The 12,504-nt window shown below is 34.6% G+C and overlaps 1 protein-coding gene across 1 annotated transcript; it reads left to right on the top strand.

The window, feature by feature from the left end:
* Nucleotides 1–236: 236 nt before the first annotated feature.
* Nucleotides 237–2,170, top strand: LOC127105080 (bidirectional sugar transporter N3). The gene is made up of 6 exons (XM_051042246.1): nt 237–349; nt 477–513; nt 788–998; nt 1,211–1,375; nt 1,466–1,585; nt 1,698–2,170. The coding sequence occupies exons 1-6, from the start codon at nt 304–306 to the stop codon at nt 1,956–1,958; spliced, it is 840 nt and encodes a 279-aa protein (XP_050898203.1). The 5' UTR covers nt 237–303; the 3' UTR covers nt 1,959–2,170.
* The last annotated feature ends 10,334 nt before the right edge of the window (nt 2,171–12,504 follow it).

Here is a 12,504-nt window from a genome sequence, read left to right as displayed (position 1 = left end):
GTGAGGAGAGAACGTTTAGGCATTTTCACAACACAAATAAGTGAAGCAACAGTCCAAGCACATTAATTGAAGAACCACATCACACCAACTAGATACAATAATGTACTGACTTGGCAAACTCATAGATTTTGTGTACCCCATATTGCTACGTTTTCGATACTATTAATTTAACTCATGAATCAACTTTCATAATCTCTACCCTATATATAAGGCACCTCCATTTCAACTTTAATTTTAAGCTAAAACCTATCTATAGCTTCCCTTCAAAACAAAAGGAATATTGTTCATACATATCCTGATATCATGACTCACACTGACAATCCCATGATCTTTGTGGTTGGAATTCTAGGTATTTTTATTTCTACAAAAAAAAAAGTTCACATCTCTTATTATTTTATATATAAATAACACATATTTTTTTCATTGAAAAAACAATAATTTTCTCTAATAATTTTTATTGTTTACTTGTGTTGTAGGTAACATTGCCTCCTTCTTTTGCTTTATAGCACCCATGTGAGTAATTTAAGTCCATATATACATTCATTAATAACATTTCATCCAGTTTTTGAGAACATACGAGAGAGAATTGTCGCAGAGTTTAAAGTTTATTATTATTAAATCATGATTAAATAAAGTTTCGTAAAATATTTATCAGTAAAATAGTGTCTGATTTATTTGTTGTTAATTGTTATGATTAAATTGCGACTAATTTATACAAAGTTTTTGAAAATTTGAGATGACTTGCTATCATAAACATGAACTGATATTGAGAAATATGGTTTTGTAGATCAATATTTTATCGAATTTGTAAGAAGAAAACAACGGAAGGTTTTCAATCATGTCCATATGTGGCTGCACTCTTCAGTGCAATGCTTTGGATATTTTATGCTTACATCAAAACTGGTGAAATGCTTATCATCACCATCAATGCATTTGGTTGTTTGATAGAAACAATTTACCTTGTCATCTATATCACTTACTGCCCAAAACAAGCTAGGGTAAGTATATACAATTATTCCTTCCATATTTATTTATAAGATCCTTTAATATTTTTAACACCATGGTTCTGACACAAAAACCGATCTTGTTAGATTGGACACTACCATCAGGGTTAGGGTTCGAACTCTGATATTCATAATAGTGTGTGTGCATTTTTAGTGATTATTATCGGTTTACAAAAATAACTGATATTTTTTGTTTTGGTTTTTAGAACTTCACGTTGAAGCTGATTTGCTTGTTAAATTTGGGGGGAATTTGCTTGGTTATTGTTCTAACGCATCTTCTAGCAAAAGAACGAACAGCTCGAATCGAACTTCTCGGATGGATTTGTGTAGTTCTCTCCACTAGTGTTTTTGCAGCACCTTTAAGTGTTATTGTGAGTTTATTTACAAAATTTGCTTAATCATTCTTATAATTTTGTTATTACTCCCTAATCACTATACTTATGCATGATGATAAATTTCAGAGAGTGGTTATTCGTACCAAAAGTGTAGAGTTTATGCCTTTCACTCTTTCACTTCTCCTCACAATAAGTGCAATCACGTGGTTGATTTATGGTATTCTCCTCAAAGACATCTTTGTTACGGTAAACTTAAGTACTCCGTTAAACTTCTATAACACCGACATTTCTGATGAAAAATATGTCTGCTGTCTGACACGTGTCATTGATATTAATCATGTTTTTTTTTGTTGGACAGCTTCCAAACATTGTGGGAATCACATTTGGAATGATTCAGATGGTTCTGTATGGAATATACAGAAAGAACAAGCCTGTAAACGATGAAAAGCTACCCGAACACAAAGATGAGATGAATCAGCTGCAGATAGTAGTGATCACTCATGAAAACGTTGATAATGTTGAAACAGGAGAGAATAAGGAAGAGAAGGAAAAGAAAGAGAAACATGAACAGGCAGGATCAAAGGAAGGGGTTGAAGAACAACCACAGAAAGAGGGTTGAGAAGTTTAATGTCTCTATGCTCCCATGAGTGTTGCTCAAGTCATGTAAAATCGTAATATATGGAGGGTGGAGATGTCAATTTATATACATAAACATATTGATAAATTATGGCATGGTTAGTTCTATATATGTAATTTTTGTTTTGTTTTATGTCATTTATGCATCGAAATATAAAGTTCATACAAATTATATATAGATCGTATTACATAGAGGTGTATTATGTAAATAATTGATATGTTTATGTATAACTTTTATATCTGTTTTACCATTAATATCATCACCATATGTTTATGTATAACTTTTATATTTGTTTCAGCAATTAATATGATCATTGATAGAATTAATATAATCATTGATAGAATTAATATATATTCAGAAGTAGTATTGTTAATCAGAAGAAGCTAACGCTTCTGAGGTTGATGTTCCAAAAGTGTGTTTTATCTTTTAGGTTGTAGTATTAGTTTTGTTAAATTTATCCTAATGAATAATAGAATTTCATAACTCAATCAATAGAGTTTCTCTCAAAGTTAGTTAGATCTATTTTCTCTCTCTTCTCTCTCCATCTTCATCATCTTCATCTTCAACCTTGAGCACCAATAATTGGTATCAGAGCCCCGGTTCAATTCACAGGGAAGATTCACAGGGAAACACGAGTGTACGGTGAGACGTGTGTTATCGATTTTGTTTCTTGAATTCACGTTGAATTCAGAATCGGAATCGTAATAGAATTGCATTTCTTGATTTTGCGAAATTTGGAAACACGAGTGTTTGGTGAGACCTGTGTGAGTTTCAGTGCACAAAATCGAAGATGAACGGCGAAAACGGTAGCTTGAATACAAAGCTTTCAGTGTTTGATGAAAATAATTGGAATCAGTGGTCGATTCAGATGTGTGTTGCTCACAACGTTCTTGATCTCGTCAATGACAGTTATGTTTCGATTGCGGCGGATGCGACAAAAGCACAGAGAAACATGGAAAGAGAAACATGGAAAGAGAAACGAGTAAGAAAGATCAAAGGGTGTTGTTCTACATCCATCAGTGTGTGGATGCAAACATGTTTGAGAAAATCGCTGATTCGACGACGGCGAACATTGCGCCAGACACACAGGTACGATGTTACGGTGGTGATGCATCAGTGAAGAAGGTGAAATTTCAGTCTCTATGTAAGTAGTATGAGAATCTCAACATGGAGGAGAATGAGAAGATACCTTATTACATCTCTAGAGTGATTCTGATCACCAATGAGATGAAATCTTGTGGAGACACTATGTCAGAACAAGTAATCATTGAGAATGTATTGAGATCTCTTACTCCTCAATTTGATTACATTGTTGTAGCAATTGAACATTCTAAAGACCTAAGCACGATGAGGATTGAAGAGTTGCAGAGCAGTCTAGAGGCACAAGAGTTGCGTCTGATTGAGAGAATCTCCAAAAGAGAGGTAGAGCAGACTCTGAAGGCATTTTTTGGGAAGAAGAGTCAGAAGCAGTCTTGGTCAGAAGCCAAGAAGAGACATGGTGGTGGTTTTCAGAAGTTAGAAGCCTCCAATTCTGATAAGAAGAAACATCAGAAGGGGAAGGAGAAGTTTGAAAAGAAGAAGGTTCAATGCTACTGTTGTAAGAAGTTTGGCCACTTTTATACTGATTGTTGGACAAACAAGGAAAGGAAATCAGAAGAAGCAAACTTAACCAGAGGAGATTCTAATGATGAATCTATGTTATTGATGACTTTTGAATCTAATGGTGCGTATTTGGTAGACTGGTGGTATATGGACATTGGCTGCTCAAATCACCTAACTGGAAACAAACAATAGCTGGTTGATTTTGACTATAGAAAGAGGACAAAGATCAGATATGCTGAAGATAAATACCTCAATGCTGAAGGTATGGGAAATGTCAATGTCAAAGTGAAGAATGGTAAAACTGTTCTGATTAAGGATGTTTAGTATGCTCCTAGCATGAAGAGCATTTTGATGAGTGTAGGTCAGCTCATTGAGAAAGGTTTCTTAGTTGCTATGAATAACAAACTCTTGAAGTTGTATTATTCTGATAAGAAGATGATTGTGAAATCTAACCAGGGAAGCAATATAACATTTAAGGTGAATATGGAGACAACTGAAACTAAATTCCTTAGTGTAGAAGGCACTAAAGGTGAGGGTGACTTATGGCACAAGAGATTGGGCATCTTAATTTCATAAGCTTAAGGCATCTGAATTCTAAGAAGCTGGTATATGGAATTTCTAAGATTGTGAAGCCTGAGAAGTCATGTGAGATATGCATGAAAGGAAAGCAACCTAGATTTCCATTTGCATCAGAAGTAGCCCCAAGAGCAAAGCATGCTTTAGGAGTAGTACATTTTGATGTTTGTGGACCATTTAAAGTACCTTCGCTTAGAGAAAATAAATATTCTGTGTCGTTTGTGGATGAGACCACAAGAATGACATGGGTAACACTTATCAAGTTTAAGCATGCAGTGTTTTCTGAGTTTTAGAAGTTCAAGGTGAAGGTTGAAAAACAGAGTGACCAGAAGCTGAAAGTTCTCAGAACTGACGGTGGAGGTGAGTATTACTCTACAAATTTCAGAAAGTTATGTGAGGAGAATGTAATTGAGCATGAGGTGACTGCTTCATACATTTCTCAACACAATGGTCTTGCTGAAAGAAGAAATCGAACTTTGCTTGATATGACAAGAAGCATGATGAAGGAGAATAATTTGCCTCACACCTTGTGGGGAGAAGCTGTTGCCACAACATCATTTGTGCTTAACTTGTGTCCAATAAAGTAGCTTAAGGAAAATGTTCCTTTTGAGAAGTGGAGTGGTGATAAGAAAAGTTTAAGTCATTTTATGCTATTTGGTTTTGTTTTTTACAAACATGTTCTAGGTGTTACTAGAAAGAAGATGGATGATAAAAACAAAGTAATATTGTTGATTGGGTACCATAGTACATGTGCGTATAAGCTTCATTGTTCAGTCACCAATAAGGTTGAAGTCAGCAGAGACGTCATTGTGAAGGAATTCAGAAGCGTGGTATTGAAGTAAGTTTCAATCCAACTCTGGTGGTGTAGTGCCAACACTTGAGTTAACTCCTAAAACTTATGAAGATTTTTCTAAAACTGAAGGTTCTGAAGATGAGACAGAATCAGAAGATGATTCTGAAGGTGACTCTGAAGACGAGTCTGACTCTGAAGGTGAATTTGATTTTGATCCAGATTCTGATGATGATCCAGACTTTGGTGGTAAAGACTCTAGAGGAGGCCAAATATATGAAGGTGGAACTTCTAGAGGTGGTCAATCATTTGATATTGTTTCAGGATCTGAAGAAGATTTTGAACAAGTTTAACAGCACAAAGAATCAGACAAACACCAAGGAGATTTGTAGAGTTTGACATGTTATAAGATACTGAGATAGACTCTGAGGAAGAAGTCATTCAGTGTGCCATGTTAATAGACTATGAACCACTTAGTGTTGAAGAAATGCTCAAGAATAAATTTTGGCTAAAGGCCATGAAAGAAGAACTTGAGGCTATAGAAAGAAACAAAACATGGAAGTTGACTGAGCTTCCAAAGAACAAGAAAGCCATCAGTATCATATGGGTTTTGAAGGTGAAATTAAGCCCAGATGGATCAATTGGAAAACACAAAGCAAGGTTAGTAGCAATAGGATTCCTACAAAAATCTGGGTTAGATTACGTTGAAGTGTTTTCACTTGTAGCTAGACACAAAACAATCAGACTAGTGGTTGCTATAACTGCAAATAGGAGTTGGTCTCTGATGCATCTCGATGTGAAATCTACATTTATGAACGGTCCATTGCAATAAGAGTTATACGTGTCACAACCTCCTTGATTTATGAAAAAGAATCAGGAAGGGATGATGTAATGTTACATAAAGCATTGTATGGACTGAAACAAGCTCTATCGCGCTGTGAAAAATACAGAGTCACCATCGAACTTTATTTATTCCAAAGGAAATGGAAAATATTGATAAAACCCCTAAAATATGGTCGTCGTAACCAAGAGCGTATTTAGGAGTTAATTGTATATTATTTCTTTTCTTATTTTGTTTACTAACCAAAAGCACAAAAATATGTCACTAACCTCTTTTGTTTTGAAGCTCAAGCAATCATGAGATCCCTTGCTCCTAGGAGGCTCATATGCTCAATGAAGTGGCTAGATGAAGATGAAAGCAAGCATGAAAATGGTTCAAAAAGCTCCTAATAATCATATATGTCTCCCAAATATCTCAATTTGCCAATTTGATCAAGATAAACCAAAGGGCTTGAGGCTTGTTTCCCAAGGAAACCCTAATTCAACTGTGCATTGACTGTGCCTTGCTCATGAAGCAACCTCAACCTATGATCAAATTCAATCAAGGGAAGTTCTTTAAATCATTATTTTATGCATATATGAGCCTATATGAGTATCCTCAATCATTCATTCATCAAGATTTGAAGTTTGGCTTTGAGAAGTTGACCAGTCAAGTCATCTGACCAAACTGAGATCCACTGAGACCTAACTCTTGATGTGTTTGTCAAATGAAGATGACCCCAAGAGAAAAAATGTTCTTAAGAACCATATGAACAACTTTCATGTTCATAAAAAAATCCATTTGAAACTTGGAAGGTCATCATTCATTTCAAAACATTATAGGTCATTTTGACTGAAACCCTAATTTTTGGTCAACTTCCTAAGGACTTAACTTTCTTATTGTTTATGATTTTTAAGTGAGACCAATTTCATTGGAAAGCTTGAGATGTCTAATTAAAATGTTATGTTGGACGAAATTTCATAATCCTAAAATAAACACATGTGATAATACAAAACATTATAGGTCACTTTGGACCAAAAACATTGAATGTGAAAAATGTCCAACTTCAAGTGCCCATAACTTTCTCATCAAAAATCCAAATGATGCAAAATTTAAGTCCAAATTGATAATCTTGAAAATGTATACAACTTTTATGTTGTAGGTTTTTCCATTTTAGGCTTGAATCATTGAAACAAAAGGGGCTTGAAGTTGGTCACTTTTGGCAAAAATTTTCAAAGGGAACTTATACATGTTTTGTACTTCAAACTTCAAGGCCAGTTTTCATAAATTTCCAAACTCCAAATGAATTTTTTCCCAACATAGCTTTTGTTCCTTATGTCAAGATCTTTCCAACCATTACTCACATGCCTATGTTTGGATTTTCTATGTGTGACTTTCGAAGAGGTGAATATTTATGACCAAATATGCAATTCACATTGAATCTTCATGCACAAGCAAACATAGGGTCAATTGCACGTCCAATTCAATTCAGAATGAGCTCAACTTGCAATTACACTTGATTTTGGGCCTCACATGCGCCTGTACAACCCCATTCATGGAGGACCCAAAGCTTCATGCACACGAGTTTTCCCTCACTTGGCATCAGCTCCAGCTATAAATACATTGCCATGCTCATTCAAAAATCAACCTTAAGGAAACCTGAAGCTCTGCTAAAATCAAAACCCAACCATACTCAAAGGAATTCTGATTTTTATTTCTCAATTTCAAACTTGAATTTCAACACAATCAGTTGATCTTCAAGTTTCAATTCCTAAGCCTTGCATCCTCACCATCTCCTGATCAAATTGGAAGCAAGAGTTTGAGTAGATCGTGTTGCACAAAGTTGTTCTTCAAAGGTATATGATCAAATTGTTTTGACCTAAATCTCATTATACAATGTGAATTGCTTGTGTTCAAACCGTTTTCTGAAGTCCTCGAGCAAGAGGCAGGCCAGTGGTGGTCTTGATTTTATGTTTTGATGCATTTTAGTTTGCACACCTTAAATTTCAAGCTCAGATTTCTCATACCATAGAAACTTTGAGCACAATCCAAGGTTACAGGGGTGATGTACATCACCTCAGCTTCATTTTGGTACCTGGCTCGCGCATTTTGGTTGAGGTTCAAAAACCTGCAACTGGTGGCCGGAGTTGGTTGGTCCACCGGAGAAGATGGTGGTTTCCACCACCATCCCCACGTGGATTCTCCTGAGCCTTTGGATCTCACTTGAATGATCTAATCTTGGTCGTGCGTGTGTGTGACTTTTTTTAATTCATTGTGTGATGCATTTGACTTGTGACCATGGTGGAAACGCGCTTCTGGACTGCTTGATGTGTCCATGTCATTTAATGAAGTAGATCTAGCGCTCCTTGTTTTTCCTATTTTCTATTTTTCTGTTTTATTTTCTTTTAATTCCATTTACTTTCTAAAATTCATAACTATTTTATTTGAAGTCATAAAAATATGAGACCAATGGCAACAAAATTCTTGAAAAAATCTAGTTTCATAATCTGATTTTTAATTATTTTTATAACTTCATTTAATATTTTTTGTGAATTATTTTGTTTTTAATAGTTTTTAATTCATTTTAAATACTTTTTGATATCTGAAAATTCCAAAAATATTTTCTTAACACATATGGATCATGATAAGTCTATGAAAAATATTCTCATCAATTTCTTAATTAATTTGAGATTTATTTGAGATTTTAATTCATTTGTATTATATTTTATTATTTTTAATTGATTTTAAATAGTTTCTGTTTTCAAAAATTATTGAGAAAATTTGTCAAACCTTGTTTGACCATGTTAGACCTATGATGATTCAATTGGACTTGTTGAAGTTGATTTGAATTGAATTTGAGGTTTGACCATAGTTTGTCCATTTTTATTTTGCATTTATTTTAATTTCAAAAATACCAAAAAATATGTGTGACTTTGTTTACTTCTAATATCCATTTCTCTTCTATTTTACATTGGTTGACGGTGATTCAATTCTATTTTGACCAATTGTATTTGATGTTTGATTTCTCCTTTTGTCCATTTCATCTTCATCTCACTTCTTCTTTTTATTTTTGGGCCAATGAGTTAATGATTTGTGGTTGGTCTTGACATATGAGAGGCTTAACCTTCTTTGATCCAAATCAAACTCAACTTGATCAAAGATCAAGTGAGTTGCTTTGTGTCCAAGATAGGTTGCTTCTTGGTCAAGCAAAAACCCTAAAATCCATACAAGGCTATCCTTCTTTTCTTTTGGCATGAAATGTTGTAGGAGCTTGGCTTACTAGCCATGATCTCTAACTTGTGTTTATTTGCCTATAGTTTTATTGATCGACCTCAGATAGGTGTGACTACTACATTAGTCCACTTACGATTGCTTAACATAGCGCTAAATTGTCTTATGACACACTAACATAACCATTAACTACTAACTTTAATTCAAGAATTTAATTCTTGCAATTTACTTTAATGCACTTTATTTCTTGCTCATTTATTCATATTGCTTTTCCCTTTGCTCACTTGAGCTCATATTTTATGTTTATGCCATTTTCCTTTTGCTCATTTGAGCTCATTATTGTGTAAATATATTGTTGCTTTGTGTTTGTTTTTGTCTTTGTTTGTGTGAACTGTAATACCCCAAAATTTACCCTTCACTTTTACTGGAAGCATGGGATTATGTTTCACACTTCATTAGCATCATACTAGGTCATACTCATTGCATACTGCATTAGTGACATGGAAATCAGGTTTTGATTGATCACTCCTTAACAGAAGGAGCCCACACAAAGCAAGATTGAGAATTGGACTCCATTCTATAAGTATACAAGTCTCAAGGGTCTCAGGGGGCTCCAGGTATCTTATTATGGTCCTCAGTTCATCAGTGAAGGATTTAGAGCTATCAGAGTGTTCATCTGAATTTAATTAGGAAATTAGGGTTTCATGGCTACTTGCAACAGGAAATGTTTGGTTGGAAGTAGAGGAGCTCATCCATGTCATGATTAGAGAGGCATCTTGGCCTAGGAAGACTCACAATTATCTCAGAAAGATCCATTGACAATCAGTGCAATCAGTTCCTGATCATTTTGCCCTAAAACTAGGGTTTGGTATAAAATCAGTTTATTTCTGATTCCTTGGATGAAACTCTTTTCCATGGCCCTCAATATGTCCAGAAGGGTCTACATACAAAAAATCAGCTCTTTATTTGAGCCAGAAGTGCTTCAATTGATCATTGGAATCGAGAATCAGACAGTTCGGGAAAAGTCAACTGTGGGGCCAGAAAAGTCAACTCTTGACATTTTGAGAGTGGAATCTCAAAATCCATGCCTAGGGGATCCTACTTTTGGAATTTGATCAAGGTTGGATCATGGATTCATCATTTAATCAGGAATTGGAAAAGTTACTTAATTTGGAAATGGTTGACTTTCCATTTAGGGCAAGTTTTCATGATTGTTGCACTCACTTTAAGCCCATTTTCCATCAAGATAAGAGCTCCATTTGAAAATTTCTCCAACATGAAAGTTGTTCCTCTTGTTCCAAGATTTCTAGAGATATAAAATTAGCTCCATTTGGACCAAGATTGAGAAAGTTATGCTTGGTCAAAGTGAGACCTATTTTTAGGACACTTAGAAAAATTTCTAAGTCTCAAAATCTTCAAAGTTTATCAAGACTTCTTGGCCAGTTTACTTGCACTTCAAGGCATCATTTGAAAATACTTTCTTCACAACAATTGTGCCTTGCCATGTCCTCTTTCACCTCCTTTTGGAATCATCTCATTTGGATCCATGGTTTGAGAGATACATTCACCTAAAGTGGGCACCATGACTTAGTTTTCTAGGCAGATTTTGGGCCTAGTTGGCCCAACCAGTTTTGCAATGTTGAAACATGATCTTGAGGGCCATTTTTCACCTTCTTCCATTCATCATTTCCATTTGTGCTCAATATGAAAGATGACATACTCCATGAGACCTTTCTACTGTTTGCATTGTCCCACCAATTGGTAGCTTGCTCATTAAGTTACATGGCCTCAAAGTCATCACTTTGAAATGAATTTCTTGCTTGCTAAGCCATGCAGCAAACCAGCCCACGTTTTTTTTACCTCACTTGGCCATGCACTCTTATTTCATTCACTTAAGTTTGACCCAAAATAACAACATTTCACATGCCCTAATACACCTCACTTTACATTATTTTGATTATGGACAAATCATTTATTTCAAAGCCCATTAGAACATTTGACCATCATATTTAAAAGCTTGAAACCCTAAACCTAAAAGGAGGCATTGGAATTTTGTGGCATGCAAGGCAAGGTTAGATTCCATTCTTCTCATCAAGCTCTCAAGTTGAAGATTCTTGAAGCATCAAGGCAACCTCATCTTCTTCTATTCCTCTCCACAACCAAGGGGCAGTGGACATAACTTCCACTAGGTAATCCTTACTTCTCTTCCATGGCCATGTATTGCTTACTATGCTTATTATCATTATTGTTCACCATGATATTTTTATGCTTGCTTACCATGCTCATCATCATTACCATGCCAATCATGTACTTGTGAAGCCCTCAACACGAGGCAATGTCTATGATATTAATTTGTGCTGCTGAGTTTTTGCCCTAGCCCGTGCCCATGTTGCCACCTTGTTGACAATATTGCTTCATGATTAAGTCATCATTTTATTCAAACAAGGGTACCATGTTAATCTACACATTTTGTACTTGAGTTTTGGTTTTTATTTCGTGTCATTTGGTGCCCTATAGTGGTCGTATTATTGAGTGGAAGTTTGAAAAAATCATTGCATGAGCTTCATTTTCATGCTTGCATGTCATTAGGGTTTGTCTTGAGGAAGAAGATGATTACGTGGCATCTCTAGGACCACTGGATCGTGCGCTCATGTTTTAATCTGGGTTGTCCATTTATTTTTGTCTTGTAGTCACTTAAAATTGCCTTGACCGATTGATGTTAGGTTACATGATTTATTTTATTTAAATGTTATTTAAGTGTCACGCTGGGTTTAATATTGTTTGGACTGGGCCTCTGCGCCACTTACTTTCCACACCCCCACGTTTCAGGGCCCATTAACACTAATACTTTCTCTTTTCATTTTCTTTTTTAATTTCCATTTTTATTTCTATTATGATTTTAATTATTTAAAATATTTTATTTATTCATAAAAATACCCAAAAATATTTTCCTTATTTCTTAATGTATTATTTAATTTTATTTAATTTTTATTTTCGTATTTATTTAATACTAATATTTTATTTTAATTGTTTATTCTAAATGGTCCATTTTAACACACTTTTTTTCTTGATTTTATTTTTTTTGACTTAAAATCCTTTTTAGTTTTTGATTTTTGGGATGAAGGTTGACCACTGTCCCATGGTCAACCTGACCTTTTCTTGGAATTTTATTTCCCATTTTCAATTTATTTTGGATTTATTTTTGACCTAGTTTGTTTGGTTGACTTTTGGTTTGACTTCTATTTTATTTCAATTAATTCATACACCAATTTTTCATTATTTTTGAAATCTTTTTGAGGGATGATGATGTCCTGACCCCACCTTATTTAGTTTAATTTTTCATAATTTTCTTGATTAATTTGCTATTTATTTCATATTTTTTAAGTTGACTTGAATTTTTAGTTGACTTTCTTATGATCGATGTTTGACTTAGGGATTGCTTATGGCAATTGAAGAGATCTTTTGATCCTCCCTTGTTCATATCATATGCCATGTATTAGAGGTCTTTC

The sequence above is a fragment of the Lathyrus oleraceus genome, chromosome 7, assembly GCF_024323335.1.
Source record: "Lathyrus oleraceus cultivar Zhongwan6 chromosome 7, CAAS_Psat_ZW6_1.0, whole genome shotgun sequence".
Taxonomy (NCBI): Eukaryota; Viridiplantae; Streptophyta; class Magnoliopsida; order Fabales; family Fabaceae; genus Lathyrus; species Lathyrus oleraceus.
The sequence above is the reverse complement of the archived record's forward strand: the minus strand, read 5'-3'. Positions and strand labels throughout refer to the sequence as shown.

What these genes read in the sequence shown, in the direction of transcription:
- LOC127105080 (XM_051042246.1), top strand. Translation starts at nt 304, where the DNA reads ATGACTCACACTGACAATCCCATGATCTTTGTGGTTGGAATTCTAG. An exon ending in CTTTGTGGTTGGAATTCTAG is followed by an intron (nt 350 to 476) that starts GTATTTTTATTT and finishes CTTGTGTTGTAG; the next exon opens with GTAACATTGCCTCCTTCTTT. An exon ending in TTTTGCTTTATAGCACCCAT is followed by an intron (nt 514 to 787) that starts GTGAGTAATTTA and finishes ATGGTTTTGTAG; the next exon opens with ATCAATATTTTATCGAATTT.